The sequence below is a fragment of the Chrysemys picta genome, chromosome 1 (genome assembly GCF_011386835.1).
Source record: "Chrysemys picta bellii isolate R12L10 chromosome 1, ASM1138683v2, whole genome shotgun sequence".
Classification (NCBI taxonomy): domain Eukaryota; kingdom Metazoa; phylum Chordata; order Testudines; family Emydidae; genus Chrysemys; species Chrysemys picta.
The window spans coordinates 66,135,212-66,152,181 of NC_088791.1; the positions used below are offsets into that span (position 1 = coordinate 66,135,212).

The 16,970-nt window shown below is 39.7% G+C and overlaps 1 protein-coding gene across 1 annotated transcript; it reads left to right on the forward strand.

The window, feature by feature from the left end:
- Nucleotides 1–1,758: 1,758 nt before the first annotated feature.
- On the forward strand, nucleotides 1,759–4,768 carry IL22 (interleukin 22). The gene is made up of 5 exons (XM_005280019.3): nucleotides 1,759–2,009; nucleotides 2,603–2,668; nucleotides 2,764–2,907; nucleotides 3,208–3,273; nucleotides 4,510–4,768. The coding sequence occupies exons 1-5, from the start codon at nucleotides 1,809–1,811 to the stop codon at nucleotides 4,636–4,638; spliced, it is 606 nt and encodes a 201-aa protein (XP_005280076.1). The 5' UTR covers nucleotides 1,759–1,808; the 3' UTR covers nucleotides 4,639–4,768.
- The last annotated feature ends 12,202 nt before the right edge of the window (nucleotides 4,769–16,970 follow it).

Sequence of the window (16,970 nt, forward strand, 5' to 3'; positions counted from 1 at the left end):
GAACCAGTTAGTTGTCTTGACTGCCTCCACAGTGGATGTAGGGCAAAACCATCAAACCCAGGTTTGTACCAACATAGGGAGAACATGCCGTTATTGTTCTAGGACAGGTGTTCTCAAACTGGGGGTTGGGACCCTTCAGGGGATTGTGAGGTTATTACATGGGGTGCTCGCGAGCTGTCAGCCTCCACCCAGAACCCCGCTAATGGTGTTAAATATATTAAAAGTGTTTTTAATTTATAAGGGGGGATCACACTCAGAGGCTTGCTATGTGAAAGGGGTCACTAGTACAAAAGTTTGAGAACCACTGTTCTAGGACAATATTGTTCATGAGCTCTGCCACTGCATTGGCTTCTGGGTTTAGCCACTGGGTAACCAAATCCTCAAGCCCTCCCATCTTCTAATCCCCTCCATCCTTTTTCCAGCCTAGGACTATAATTAACCCATATTAAGTGCCCATCCCATCACAACATTATATTAAAAATAAAACAATCTTAGTTAACTCTCCTTTCGCTCTCCCAGCTCATCTTGTCTTACCTGTGTCTGTCTTCTATGCCTCAGTTCCCCAGTGACTGTACATGGCAACAGCCCTGCATCTGCCTTGGATCCAATTACAGGGATAGCCCCCTGCACAGTTAGCTGCAGGATGGGGTCTTAATTTGCAAGCGTGGCAGGACATGGACTATCTCAATATTTGTTACTTGCGCACATTGTCGGTGCCTAATAAATAATAATAATAATACATTTTTCTTACCATTTGATTTTGGGTAATATTTACAAAAAGTTAAATTCCCCCTTAGCTTGCTGCCCTTCCCCCGCACCCCCCATTATTTTAAACACAAAGTGAAGTATTTGTGCTCTGAAGACTCTGGTTTATCTGAATAGAATGAAGAACATGGAATTCATTTAGATAAACAGTTGTACAAATGTGAGGGCGTTCAGTGCAAATGATGCTCACTGTGGGACATGTTTCAGTTTTGGAAAATGAGGATTTGAGAGCAAAGGGGGGGTCCAATAAATGAGGTCTTACTATATTGATTATATTTAGACCCTGATCTTTCAAAGAGAGCTGTGTGGACATAGGCGGAACTCCATCAATGTCAGTAGGGTTCTGGGCAGGTGCATGGACCCCAGCTCTTGGGGGCAGGGACAGCGTCTGACTGTGTATTTGTACAGCACCTCGCACAATAGGGCCCCAGTCTCCACTAATGCCTCTTGGTGCTACAATAATAAAAATAATAAATACGTATAAATGTAGAACGTATTTTGCAAAATTGAATCAAGACTAAAATCAAACTGCTGAGGTAGCTGATGTGTAATGATCAAGACAGAGGTCACAAAACCTGTCAACTTTACAATAAATAATTTTTTTCAAAAGAACATCCCAGGTTCACATCTGTGTAACTTCACCAATACGTCAGGAAAAGCCCCTGTCTACCCCAACATTAAAAATGGGGTTACTTCTTATAAGAAACAGAAGAGTGCAAAGCCCTTGCGGTTGTGTTCTGTGTGGGTTTTGGTGGTGGTTATTCTCAGAAGAGGATGCTGGAAAGTAAGAGACTTGCTGATGTCATTTTTAATTCATCACCAGACACTGAGGAAAAAGATGCTGCTGGGTCTATATAAGATGCACCTAGACTCCTACATAGCACAACAAGAATCCCAGCAAAGGTAAGATTTGAAGTCTACCTGGCTTTCTTGCTTTGTCTTACCCAGTCTCTCTCTCTCTGATGATGGCCGTCTTTCTTTTTCATCAGTGCAGAGTACTGTAGCTGTGACCCAGCTGAAACCACTACTTTGGATTTTAAGCCATGGTGTCCATACAGAACTGGATGAGGTGCTCCCCGGCATGGATCTTTTTCTGCTTCTGCTGTCTTCCTCTCCTTCTCCTGGCCCTCCCCATGCCTCCAAAAGGAGCAGGAGTTGCTCCTGCCAGTCACTCCTGCAGACTCAGAAAGATCAGCTTCCAGGAATCCTACATCAGGAATCGCACCTACACGTTGGCCAAACTGGTATAGTAACTTATCTATCTATTATGGTAGTACTTGAGTGCCCTCTCTCCTCTCCATGGGTCTCCCCTCCCATATTCCACTTTCTTTCTACCCCTGCCTCCCACATCTACAAGGACATGTACTTATGCTGCAGTGATGCTTTTAGAGGCAAGTATAGTATACTACCTGCTAAGTACATAGCTTTGTGAAACCACAACCCACTGTAACTCCCCCAGCGATCGGTGGAGGGATAACCCACTGGTGAAGCACAGCTTATTTCTAATGAACTGCTGTGCACTCAGCTAAATTTCTTCTGCTTTACCTGGGGCTGGCAAATTTTGAAACAAGAGTTTTCATTTCTCTCTCTCCCTCGCCCCATTCAAAGCTGGGCATGGACATGACTCTAGAAATAACTAGTAAGCTCCTCCTAAGAGTGTAACCTTCTACACACTTCTGACTCTCCCTCCTCCCTAGTAGGCTCAGCCTTCTCCATCTCACCAGGGTCCCCTCTGAGGTATAATCCCCAAATCCGGCAGCCGTCACTCAAAGCAGGGTATCCCTTGTAGTGTCCGGCACTATTGTTGTAGAATGCTGACTTCCTTTCTACCTCTCAGGCTAGGCTCTCGGACCAGGACACAGACAACAGGCTCATTGGACAGCAGCTGTACGTTAATGTTCAGGTGAGCTTTACATATGCTGCACACAGCCAGCTGCCTAAGCTGCATTTATTGGTTTGTTATTATATAGTGTAACCCTCCTACTTTGTGTTTTGCAGGAGACTAATCGCTGCTATGTGATGAAGAGGGTAATAGAGATCATAGTGAATGAAGTACTTCTCTCTGCACCCAGGAACCATTATCCACACATCCAGGAGGTGGCACAGTTCTTAGCAGCTCTGAGCAAAGAACTAAGTGGCTGCGTAAGTATGGCACACTTGTATAGACCCTGGCTGTTTCCCATCCTATCTCTCTTGCACCTTCTGGTCTCTTGTTCCCATCCTTTGTTCTGCTCTCAGGTGGCTTTTGAATTTCAAGTGTAGCCTTTGCAGTGTGCTGTAATGGCAAGGTGACCACCCACTGGGTGGTGAAATCAAAGGAAACCTCAGATCAAGATACCCAAATTTAGGTTTGTGAAATCAAGTAGATTAATAGAAAGGTGTGAAACAGAAAAACCGCACTGTCACACAGTCACCAACCAAACCCTGGCTTTTGTTTTTCAGAAATTCTCAGGACACAGAGAACATGTCGAAAAGAACCTGGAAGAAATGAAAGACAAAATGAAACAGGTACGTTTGTTTTAACAAAACCAGTGCCAGGCCCCCAAGTAGCTATTACAAATAACTTACTTGCTGATTTTAAGACCAACAGATTAATGAATTGGCAGTGATTTGCTAGATCATTATTTTTCATTATTGTTCCAATGTCCCCGTTGAGCTTGATCCAAAGCCCACTGAAGTCAGTTGGGGTCTTTCTGTTGACTCCAATGAACTTTGGATCAGGCTCATTATCAGCAGTGACTAATGATGAAAAAAAATCCATTTATGTTGGCTCTTGTGTAATCCAAAACTATAAACAGTTTAATGCAGAAAAAAACCTAGTTGTGAAGCTAACCTTCTAAAATGAGCAAAGATTATTTAAGGGGTGAGGGCTGCAGTGGTGATAGCGGGGCTAGGGACATTTTTACTGCTCCTTTGTCTTGTTTATTTAGATTGTAAGATTTTTGGCACAGGGATCATGTCTTATCTACAGCCCGGATCCTGCAAGTGAATATTTTCACTCAAGTTAAGAGATTACTCACTTGCATAAAATTACTCCCATGTGTAAGCACTGGCAGGATTGGGGCCTGTGTTTGTTAATGGCGCTATGCAAGTATGTCCCTGAAATAGTAACCTGGACCTTATGTTCTTTATTGCCAAAACTGAGATTGTAATGATATGCAAACTGTAATAGACAGAGCACCATATGCACCTAATTAATTGATTAAATGTTACAGACAAGTCATTGCAATTTTTAACCTTAAAAAAAATATATATATATATATATTTAGAACTTAAAAACTTCCTCCACCAACTATGGCGGAATTGTAGAGGAATCTAGTGCACAATCTGATCTCTTGTTGGAAAGAGACTGTAGGCCGGACTGTTCAGCCAAGCGGGCAATCAGTTAGGGACAACTTCCTCAGATGTCATATTAAAAGCATCATAAGCCAAACCTCAGCACCGTTATGATTCTATTGTACGTTGTGTGATTTCTATGTTCACTTGATACATCTCTGGAGTAATTTAAAATGGAATTGGGCAAGGTCATGGAATATAGACTATAGGGAACAATCCAGCTTTGGCATGGTTTGGATTAGGTAGTTTACATCTTGAGGTCTACTGACATTAACAGAATTATTTGTAAGAGCAAAGTGAACAGGATTTAGCCCTATTTCTATGAAAATACTATATTCTAATCTAAATCTTTGGTGACATAATGAGATATTAAAGAATTTTCTTTTTTTTCTCTCTCTCTCTCTATAGTTGGGAGTTAGTGGAAAGAACAAAGCAATTGGGGAGCTGGATTTGCTCTTTGATTACATGGAAAATGCATGCACTGAAGCACCGAAGAGAATTGTTACTAGTAAGGGAGGAAACAAGAAGAAAAACTGAAAGAACCTCCAGGAAACCACTGCTATGATTCAAACCATTTATCTATTAAGAAGAAGCACCTATAGGAGTGGTAGTTATTTAACAGTGCCAAACATTTCAACTTTAACCAAGCGCTTAAGTATTTTGTTGATTGGGGCCTATGTGCACAAGCACAAGTGGCTATTTTGAAAGCTATGCAGTGATGATGCATGCCTGCATCTGTCCCAATATCTTTAACTTGAAAATCTTTCTAGGAAATTTTGCCGTCTTTTTGTTAAATTGATCCTTTTCTAGAAAACAAATATTTCAGGTTCTTTTAACAAAAAGTATTGACAATCTTTTAATATTTAATGCTAATTTATTGAACAGCAATAATTATACAGTGCATTTATTTATATAAATTAATAGTGTGAATTTATTTATAAAAATGTACCAGAGGCTTTTACATGAAATACGATATAACTTAACAGCTGTTACTATAATATTTATAGAATGATACATTTGAAAGAGCTGCTTATTTGATCTCTTACATTGTTATTTATTATAATAAATACTTTGATTTTCCAAATATTGCAGTTTCACGAGGCTTTCCTTTCTAACTCAAACACTTGCACATGCAGGAAGATGCTGCATGGCAGACGGTCTACTGGCCTCACAGTGCACTATCATGGGGGATGCAAGGTCAAGGTTTGGGACATGCTTCTCCTTCTGTAGTGAGAATTCAAAGGAACAGTGCAGGGCCTCAGAGGGGCAACTTTGCATTTTCCCTATGCGGGGTCAGGCAGGTGGAACCAGATCGGCCCCGGATGGTCACTGCAGCAGTGAGTAATAGACAGAGTAAAGGAATGCCCAATGCGCAGGAGTCCTGTGCACAGGATTTGGGCATGAAACGGGTGTAGCTAACTCTGCACCTCCCTTGTGCCAAGTGCAATTCATCCCTCCCTGCCACCTTATCAGCTCCACTGGTTATAGCCCAGTGATGAATTCCCATCTGCCCTTTTGTAATAGATTCGCACTGGGGAAGGGACATTAATGTCAGTGGAGTTATTCCTGGTTTACACTAGTCGAAGTGAGAGGGAACTCAGGTTCCTGAGGTTGGTCACTCACTGCCTGAGCTGGCAGGGTCCCCTGGAGGACATAAAGGGAATATTTTGTGTTGCCTGCTGGTGAGCCTTTGTGGGTGACCCAGGTATAGCCCATTCTTTGTTTGGCCCTAATTTTTTTTATAAATTCTAATATTTATTTATATAGCTTTAAAATAATAAAGATGCCTGTCAAGGCTGATTCCCCACTCTGGCACTCCGAAGGTGGGGGTCCGCAAGGATTTAAAAAAATTAATACTGGCCACTCCAGGCTGGTATTAAACTCCCAAGGTTACAGCTTCTCTCTGACTTTAGATGGATAGATTCTGCCACTACTCAAGTGCAACCCCCTTCTTCCCCTTTGAGAACCCAGGAAGGAACACTTGGGAATTTCTTCCTGTGGGTTACCCTCAAGCCCTTTCACCCTCCCCTTCCTGGGAAGAGCTGAGAAAAAAACAAAGGAAATCAGCTGTTGCCACCAGCTAATTAAACAACATATGCACAAACCTCTTAGGGACACAAAAATCCAATCCTATTCTTATAAAAAGGTAAATTTTATTAAACCCAAAAAGAAAGGAAATACATTTGGAACTTAAACTTTTTGCTAGATCTTAAAAGAAACAATTACAAAAATTAAGCATCAAGAGAGCTATCTTGAGGTTCTGCTTAAAGGTTACAAGCAAAACAAAAGCATCTGGGATTAGCACAGAGGAGTCCACAGGCCAATAAGAAATAAAATTAATAACCTAATCGCGTCTTCCTAGACATTCCCTGATTACTTACGTATTTGGGGTTTCAGATAAGTAGGGTTGAAGTATGATTTGATGCTTTTTCATACCTGGTTTTAAAGTTTTTTACAGCATAGCTCCAGCCCTGTCCTGCTCTGTCCCCTCTCTCCAGAGAACAACAACAGACAAAGGGAAGTTTTTTTCCCAATTTTAAAAAGTTCTAGCCCTCCCATTGGCTCTTTTGGTCAGGTGCCCACTCCCTTCCTTTTACTTAGCCAGGGAGACTTTTTAACCCTTTACAGGTAAAGCAAGCAGAGAACAGCCAGCAAGAGGGACTTTATAGCTAACTGGCTGGCTGGGTGTCCATAAAAGGGAGCTATCCCTCCCCCCCTTTCATTTGTCACAATGCCTATCCCAGGTTCTAGGCACTGTACCATAATTAATCATGGAATAAACACAATTATTTTAAACCTCAGCCAAACTGAAAGTCGTTCCATAGCAACTTGGTTAGCCAGCCAGCCAGTCACTGGTCCTCTGCATCACTGTGGGATGCATTTCCTCAGCTCTCTCCAGACGGCCTCTCAAACAGCTGTCTTTTGCAGCATACCCTCAAAGTCACCACACTTGAGCTCTTTTGGACTGGGTGAGCAATAGGCAGCCTGCCCTCTCTAAAAGAGGCCTTGACAATCTTCACACATAAGGGACCCAGTACTTCCCCACTGCCTTTCATCAGCCAGAAAAGACATGGATTCCCTGGATCCAAAGCACAGTTGTGGGATGACGTTCTCCCAACAACTGAGGAGCATCGTTGGCCGAAACTCTAGCAGAGAAGACAAGTCTTTTGTCCCCTCAAGAGTTTGCACTGTGACCACTGAAGAAGAAAACCTATCCCTAATGTGATCAGTCTTGTTAGCAAAATAGTAAACAATGTCCTCTCAATGGGAAGATCTCAGACCAGCTACTGAGCTGAGATAGCCTGGTAAATCTGAACTATCTACCACCTACAATGAACTTGCTGACTGAGATTTTGTAGATGCTATGGTGGAGGAAAAGAACTTTTTTTTGCCCTCTACCCAGAGTCACAGCAACAGAGTTCCTAAAAGATCTGCATGTTGGAACCAATCAGCCTTGGCATGAGACGTCTACTCTTGTCACTCCAGATATCTTCCCTCTTGCTTCATTTGTCACAGATCATCCATAAACTAGGGTGACCTGGGAGAGAAAGGTGGGGCGGGGGGAGAGGCACCTCAGAATACAGAGCAAACAGACTTGCTTTTTTGCTTATACTTACAAGCAAATAATTACAAAGCAGGTGAACTTCTGGACTTCACATAGCAGAGATAGTGAAGCCAAAGCCTGGAGAGCAGTTTCCACATCTTGCTGAGTAAGTATTGGTGACAGCCTAACTATCGCTTAGTCACAGTAATCACAGGGTTTCTCAATGGTGACATTTCCATGCTTCACAAGTGACCCAGAATCAATGAGAGCACTGACATGTCTAGTATCTGCTGTTGCTGGATGCAAAATCTGGACAATAGAAAGGTGAAAATATCCATAGGGGCCGCCCAAAACCGGTTCTATCATGTCAGCTTGTGGCTTTGAGATACAAGTAGTCGCCCAAGCCCAGATCTGAATAAGCCAGAGGGTGAGCTGAAAAAGCATAAATCTTCCCCGTGGGGTTCCCTAGCAATAGATACCTAGGACCTGATATTTCTCTTACTCACTTCAGTGTAACTTAGGCGTCAGTAGATTTACAACCTGTATAAAACTGGTTTAACTGAGAGGAGAATCAGGCCCCTAGAGTGAGCTAATATTGGCACAGAGGTTACAATCAATCCCAGGTCTATGAATGATGCTGTCATGAGAAAGATTATAAATATGCAAAAGAATAAAGCCTGGAATACAACCCTGAGGGGTTGTACAGTTTAAAGGACATCTACCCAACAACATGCCATATATGCAAATATAAGTTTGAAAATAACATAGCATCCCTAAGATTCCTGACCATACTTCAAGAAAATCGAATAATGTAGCTAATAAGCCACATGTGTAGGATAGGTAAATGGTGTAATTGAAACTATGGTAGGGGTGGTAATAGTTCTGTGTCTGTAATACATAGCTATCAATTTACACATTTGTAATATATTTCTCCCTGTGTGTGGATTGTTTGTTAACATGCAACTTCAGAGATAGTCAAATGAGAGTGGCTTTGGCCAATGAGGCATATTCATCACTAACAAAAGTATTAAGCACTGTAGAAGTTATGTAAATCAGAGGAATCTGTCTGCTTTTAACACTAGGTACCAATCCTCAGGGGAAATGCACAGATTTTGGTTTCCTTACTGTTAACAGGAATATATTGATGAATGTTTTTAAAAAGAAAAGTATTCCTATCCCTTACCACCTCCAGGGAGAAAATAAAAACTATCTTGAAAACAACCATCCACTTACCTTCAGCAAAAATAACCCAACAGCCCACCCAAATAAATAAACAAAAGTAGTCTTTAAACTAATGGCTCTCAACCAGCAGCCCACGGGCTGCTTGTTGCCCAATCAGCACACAGCTGCGGCCCATGTGACATCCGCACGGCTCTACAGGTAGTATATATATTGTGTGGCCCACAACGCAGAGAGAGCTGCATATGTGGCCCACAATGGTAAATAGGTTGAGAACCATTGCTTAAACATATCATCACCATTTAAGGGGCAGGATTAAATACTGGCAGAATCGGGCCTGTTTTCTTTGTAGAAATTGAGGTATGGACACGTGGCAAGTGTTTCGAAACCAAAAATCACTCCCTGTTTTACTGAAACCATGTCAGATTGAAATACTGTAAAGAAATTGAGTGCAAAATTATATTTGAGTGTTGCCCCACTTAAAACTTTAGGGTATCCTTGTCTAAGAGAACTTGTGAGACTCTAGGATGGAAATCTGAGCCCCAGTTTCAGAATGACTGAATTCGAGATGATGTTGTTTCCTGAGAATTGCAAAGTTGCATTAATAAAAAAAAAAATCTACCGTTTTAGCTTAGTTAGCTCTCCAACAAGAAGCAGTTTCCTACCTGCAAGTGCACATGGCTCATTCAGTCTTGAAAATGTGCAGGGAGCCCGCTCATTTATTTGTGATAAATTATGAAAGCTAGTCTGGTTTTTTGTGACTAGTCTATTCTTGAAGTTTCTGGATTTGGTTTTCATTACTCATTGATATATATGAGTTGTATCAAACTACTCAGGTCCTTAAGAGCCCATTCCTGATCCCACTGACATTAGTGACAAAATTCCCACCGATTTCAAAGGGTGCAAGCTCAGGTTCTTAATCGGTGTTTATACTGACTGAATTATACTGCAATATTAGCAACATTTTAATACATTTGTTAAAGTGGAAGTGAAGAATCAATGCTGTCTTATGGGACCTGTGCTCCAAAAACTGCCATTATTGACGATTCCCTGGAGTTATTATAGAACTAGAGTTATTATAGAATTCACTAATGTTAAGATTATATACAGATTTCCATTATAATACCTGATTGTCATTTGTTCCTAACTTTCCAAACTCTCCATCCTTCATCTTTGGTAAACTTTTCTCACAGGTTTGAGTAAAACCTCACCTGTCATTTTGGAGTGAGGTCAGTGGTTTTTCAAACCTTACTATATTGTGAACCCTTGGACGATACGAGAGAAAAAATTGCAGCCTGCCTCTCACTCTGTGCCCAAACTCAAGGATAGTGGTTCTAAACCCCAGGCTGAGAATCCCTGAGTTAGGTAATTGCACTTTCACAGCCTCATTTTGCACATTGATAACTCAAAAATGGCTGAACTCTGAGGATTCCCACATTGCATGTGGCTCTTTCCCAGTGAAGAATAGTTGCTTTACTAAGTGCAACATTTACAAACAATATAATAAATACATATATAGATGTTCACCTTTAACATTCACACAAGTGAAGTGCAAGATTCTACTATTTTTGGTAGTGGTAAATAAAACCAGTTGTGCAACTCCACGATAAGGGTTCACGTGCGTCTAAGTGGTGCACTTGAAATCCGGGGTGATGCACAAAGCTTACTGGCACATCTCCCTGGTGGGGCAGCTAAGGGTGTCAGGGAGTTTTTGCTACATGGAGACCTGCCTAGAAGGAAGCAGTCTGAAATGGTCAACTCATTTTGTATCTCGCAGTGATGCGTTGGTCATATGGCAATGACTTTTGGACACTTCAACTATGAATCTGAGGCTATGTCTACACTACAGCTTATGTTGGCAAAATGTATGTTGCTCAGGGGGTGAATATTCCATCCCCCTGAGCGACATAAGTTATGCTGGCATAAGCGCTAGTGTGCACAGTGCTCCCAGTGACATAGCTACTGCTGCAGTTTGAGAGTGGATTAATTATATCGATGGGAGAGCTCTCGCTCTTCAGCATAGGGTGGCTACACGAGAGATGGTACAGCAGTGCAGCTGCACCGGTACACCTGTGCTGCCGTAAGCCCTCTAGTGTAGACATAGCCTAAATAAAATCAGTTACTTTGGCCTTGATCCTGCAGACGTGCACACATGCTTAACTTTACTGACATGAATAGTTCCACTGACTCCAATGGGACTGCTTACTTGTATAAGTGTTGGCAGATGAAAAGCTTTACATATTGTTATTGATTTTTACTTTAAGAACATCTTAGCAGCAACACTGTGAATTCATATTTCCCCTGTAGATATTTCTTACGTTTTCCATTGCTATTTTAAAATTAGTAACAGAACATCCCCTGCAAACATCCTCTCATACTGGTGACCCAGTAACATTGAAAATGCATATCAATATTAAAATTTGCATTTTATGTGAGAAAAGCCAGTGAAGAGTCTTTTAAAATAGGGTGTTTGTAGCAACTCACCCCTTCCATATTTTTGAAAAGCAGAGAAGCAATCTGAATTTTTGCCTGTGACTGTTAGGTTTATTAGGTAACCTCATTATCTAAACCAAGATAAGGGAGAAGTTGCAGATTTATAAATTATCTCCCTGTCTTTGCTGCGTGGTTACAGGAATATGAAATAAATGCGATGTTATCATGCAGTGGTGACAGATTAGCAAGAATAAACCTCGGTAGGTTCAAAATTTTGGATAAACATCTAAAAGCCAGAGGCTTATCGGGAACTCACTGAACGTATTGAAATTGTTTGGTTGAAAAAAAACAGGCTGGAAATCTTGTGAGGACGTCTTTCTTGTGAGATTTTCGGAACTTCCAAATTTGGATCAAGAGAGATGCAGGGGAAGAAATACCTTCCTTGAGGGATTGTGGAGAGCTACAAAGGGATCTCACAAAACTGGTTGACTGGGCAACAGAATGGCAGATGAAATTCAATGTTGATAAATGCGAAGTCATACACACTGGAAAACATAATCCCACGTATACATATAAAATGCTGAGGTCTAAATCAGCTGTTAGCATGCAAGAAAGAGATCTTGGAGTCATTGTGGATGGTTCTCTGAAAACATCCGCTCAATGTGCTGCGGCAGTCAAAAAAGCGAACAGAATGTTGGGAATCATTAAGAAAGGGATAGATAATAAGGCAGAAAATATCATATTGCCTCTATGTAAATCCATGGGACACCCAGATCTTGAATACTGTGTGCAGATGTCATTGCCCCGTCTCAAAAAAGATATAGTAGAATTGGAAAAAGTTCAGAAAAGGGCAACAAAAATGATTAGGGGTGTGGAACAGCTTCTGTATGAGAAGAGATTAATAAGACTGGGACTTTTCAGCTTGGAAAAGAGATGACTAAGGGGGGATATGATTGAATATAAAATCATAACTGGTGTGGAGAAAGTAAATAAGGAAGTGTTATTTACTTCTTCTCATAACACAAGAACTAGGGACCATCACATGAAATTAATAGGCAGCAGGTTTAAAACAAATAAAAGGAAGTATTTCTTCACACAATGCACAGTCAACCTGTGGAACTCTTTGCCAGAGGATGTTGTGAAGGCCAAGATTATAACAGGGTTCAAAAAAGCGCTAGACAAATTCATGGAGGATAGGTTCCTCAATGGCTATTAGCCATGATGGGAAGCCATGGTATCCCTCGCCTCTGTTTGCCAGAAGCTGGGAATGGGTGACAGGGGATGGATCACTTGATGATTACCTGTTCTGTTCATTCCCTCTGGGTACGTGGTACTGGTCCCTGTTGGAAGACAGGATACTGGGCTAGATGGACCTTTGCTCTGACCCAGTATGGCTGTTCTTATGTTCTTATCGTTAACTTTGGTCATGTGAGTAAGGTTAAGTGCATGCATCTATGTTTGCTGAATTGGTGCCTAAAGCTCTAATTGGAACACGTATCAAAGATAACTTGCTGGTTTGCTGTAAATTAGAATTCACTAAAAACTTCTTTACTTTCTACAAATATTTAGATTTGGGAGCATTTCTGAATTTAGTGTTGCTAAGAGCTCTGAGTTAAAGTTTCAACTTTTAAAATTTAATTGGTTGCAATTGACCTTCTTTTAAACATACTAAAAGTGTGTTATATATGTTTTAAAACATCCTCTGTTTTGTAAAATACTTCTGCTGTAACTAGAAATATTATACACATTTTCACAACAGCATATCACAAAGATAAGATAATTAGGCCTGGAAATGCATAAGCCATCTGCAGTTAAATGAAAATAATATTTCACTTTTTTCCTGATATTGCTAAAATAACACTCAATTAATGCAACAAATATGATCTTTATCATCTGAATTATATTCTCTGGGGTTTTAGACATTAGTGTTATCATTATCATAAACTATATTTAATTCAAAATAAGTGATTTTTTTTTCTATTATAACGCAAAGTCTCTAATTGTATTAGTTTAATAAATAATAGTACTTCTTATAGGTGACGAACTGGATACTGCTCAATGTTCCCTCTAATTTTTGACAGGCCATGTGCACAAAACATTTCTTCTGTGCAAATTTTTGTGCTTCTGTGCAAATTTTTGTGTGCACGGTGTTTCGCCATGTGTGTGGTGTTTAGGATTTGTGTGCGTGCACACACTCGCACAGCTTAGAGGGAACAGTAATATAGCTGTTGAAAGATCTGATGCAGTCTTGTTATCTAAATATCAATAATGCCTTGTGATGCTTTATTTTTCTATAAACTTTTAGGCCTTATTTTTTAGTTCACTCTCTTATGTATAAATGATAGCTAAAAAAAGCCCAGTTTTTCAACTACATTTAACTGTTTCTATGGTGCTCATTTTTGTGCACTGGTCTTGTTGAATTTTATATACTTTTTAAAAATCAGTATCTTTTTTGTGACTCATCATTCAATTCCTGTATTTTGTCTTTTGAAAGAACAAGGACGGGTAATTAAAGGTTAATTAAAATAAATGAACTCTACCCGGCAAAAATATGTAAGATCAGAGAAAGCAAGTCATTTCCCAAATAATGAGATTCCCTAAGACTTGCAGCTAACAAAGAAAAGAAAGGAATACCCCCAGTGAGAAATGGAGAAGACAGAGGAGATAATCAAAGAATGGTTAACCACAAAATAGAGAGAAGATTCTAGAATAGGCTGTGGGATGTTTGTAATGCTTTGAACCTTCACGTGTAGGTGCTGGAAGCACACTAAAAAATGTTAGTTTTCAGTAACCAAAACCAGACACATTTCAGTCCAAAATACAAAACTAACCAAAACTTGTTTTGGTTGTCAGCAACCAGAAAGTGATTTTTGGTTGGCTTCAGATTGTTGATTTTTTTAATGAAAATGAACATTTCCCATAGCAATTTCTATTTGATTGAAAAAAGCCATTCTGCATTGAAAAAACATTTCAACCAAACAAAAAATTCTACCAGCTGTAATGATTTTTCTTAGGGCAGTTTCTGTCATCTGTTTTTCACCTGCCCAGTATATCAGTTCCAGCACTTTCTCTACTATCTGGCTATGTCTCTCAAGTTTCCCTATATATATATATATATATATATATATAAAAATAAGCTATTACTGTAGTTTCAGGAGATTTTTCAGAAATTATATTTATTATTTCAGAAATTATATTGCAAAATTTCTTCCTTGATAAAGTTTGTATTAAGAATGATACTGTCTTTTCTAAAAGTTAAGTCTATCCTACTCACCACTGTAATGTTGATTTCTCCATCCCTTGAAGTCTTTGCAGGATTGGGGCTTTAGTCAATGGAAGGTCATAGTTTTTTAGCTCATCTCTCGTTCATCTCAGCCAGTACCCCTCCTATGGATCCCCTGCCGGAGCTTGGAAGGTTTCCTGGTGCAACCTTGGACGAGGGAGCGAAGTGGAAAAAAAGTCAGATTAAGAAATGGATGAAAAAGTAGAGCAGAGAGTGGGCAGAGTGGAAAACAAATTCAGATAAACATTGTGAGAAATGGGGCAAAGAGGGGGAGGCAGAAAGAGAACATTTCTAATTAAAAATAGGTAGTGTTTATCGTCTTACTTCTAGCTACTGTAGGGATTCTTCTATCACTGATACACACCCAGGCTTCCATTTAGCTCTCTGTTAACGGTAATAAACTTTTTGAAAACCTTCTTGAGATTACAAGAGAAAAAAGCTTCACAGATTGGAGCTAGTGAAGAACATCCGTTCATTTAGTAAGAAAATAAGAGCTAGGAATAGTATTATGTCTATTGGTGGAAGTTCAATATTGATGTCTTTGGTGGCAGGGTAATCACACAGAGTAACTCGGCATTGGACTTTTATTAATAAGAATTTGGTGGCATAGAAATAATAATGCTCCATGAGGAGTTTAGAATCATTGTAGTTAATTGAGTTAATGATGAGACTAGCATGTCAACACTTGAATACTATATTTCCTGTGCCCTAATTGATTTACCTAAACAAACATTTATTCAGCAGCTGTCAAGAGTATGGACAGTAAAATCAGTATAAGTGGGTGTAGTTCTTAGCCTGTAACAAGGAACTTAATTTTCAAAAGTGACTAGTGATTTTGGATGCCTCACTTTTTCGATAAAAACAACAAGGAGTCTGGTGGCACCTTAAAGACTAACAGATTTATTTGGGCATAAGCTTTCGTGAGTAAAAACCTCACTTCTTCGGATGCATGATCATCAGTTTTTCGATGTGCAACTTTAAATATTTTAAAGGGGCCCGATTTTCAAAAAGCGCTGAGCCCCGGCTTCTGAAATGTAGACCCTTCTTAGGCATCCAGAATTGGACACCAGAAATTACTAGTCACTTTTGAAAATTTAAGTTTTTATCTTTGTATGATTGTGAAAGGGAAGGAGACTGATAACAGGAAAGTTTTAATGTTTATGCATTGGAAATTTCAAACTGGAATCTGAATATAACCTGTAGACTGACTCTAAGAAGTCTTATTGATCAGAGATATTCTGATCAGATGATTGAGGTAAAATTTACAGTAATTTGAAAGAAATCTGTTGACAATCAGCTGTTTTACTAAAAGGCAAATGAAAACGGATCAGTTGATTAAGGTTAAAAAGATTAGACTCTCCGACCAATTGAATCATTACAGGCTTCCAAAGGAGGAGAGAAGATAACCAGAATGTTTTAAAACAATTCACATTCTACCACTGACATGGTGTTATTTACATACTACAAACAGAGATGAATCTCCAGCATAAAAGTAACAATATTTTGTTTTCTTTCCCCAAGTTTAAGTTTTAATTCTACTTTATCTAATGCCTTTGGAGTGTTCTGAAGTTTCTCTTCTGACAACAACCTAAAATATTCTGGATGTTGTATTTATGTAATCCCAGATTTAGTAATGTGCATTTTTACACTCATAACTGCATATGTATAATTGTGAACACCTAGTGGTCAACTAAAAAACTTCATTTATGTATATTATATAAAGGTCCTTGCACTGAATCATCACACGCCCAGGTGCAAAGTGTGTATGCATAATTTAGGCATCCATGTCTGAAAACTTGGCTCATAATGTTTAGTAATTATAAAAACATATTAACTCAAATGGCTAGTAATAGTTCATAAATGTCATAGATGGTAGCTGAAGGATAAAGGGAGTGGTATATAAATATAATGGTATATCGCACCTATTTAATGTATCTATACCTATCTACCTATGTATTGAACTGAAACACTTCCCCTAACTATGTTAAGAAGCTTGTAGAGCCAGCTTTGGACGCTGGGAGCTATTCCTTTCCAAACTTCTCTTCAAGAAGGGTAGACACTAGGGCCCCTCGCTTCTTTCAGTCCCAAAGCCAACAGGGGTGCTGCCATCTACAAAACCCCACAAGAATCCATCACTTCAGATAATCTTGCTGAGACCTAAGATTGCAGCACTATGTCATTTTGGGTCTTGCAAGTGTTCTCAAACTGGCTCTGGAGATTTGAGCACTGGTGTCTATATGAATCTTTGCAGCTCTCCTTAGCATGGACTGTTAGAAGTGCAGGCATTATGCTAAAAAGTTGGTGAACTGAATTTTTTCTAAGTTGAACCACAAACATTTAAAGTACTGAATAGCTTCAGTATTCAGTACCAAGAGTACTATAAATATTATTTATTATTTGTGCTATGGGATTGTCTAAGAGCCCCAATCA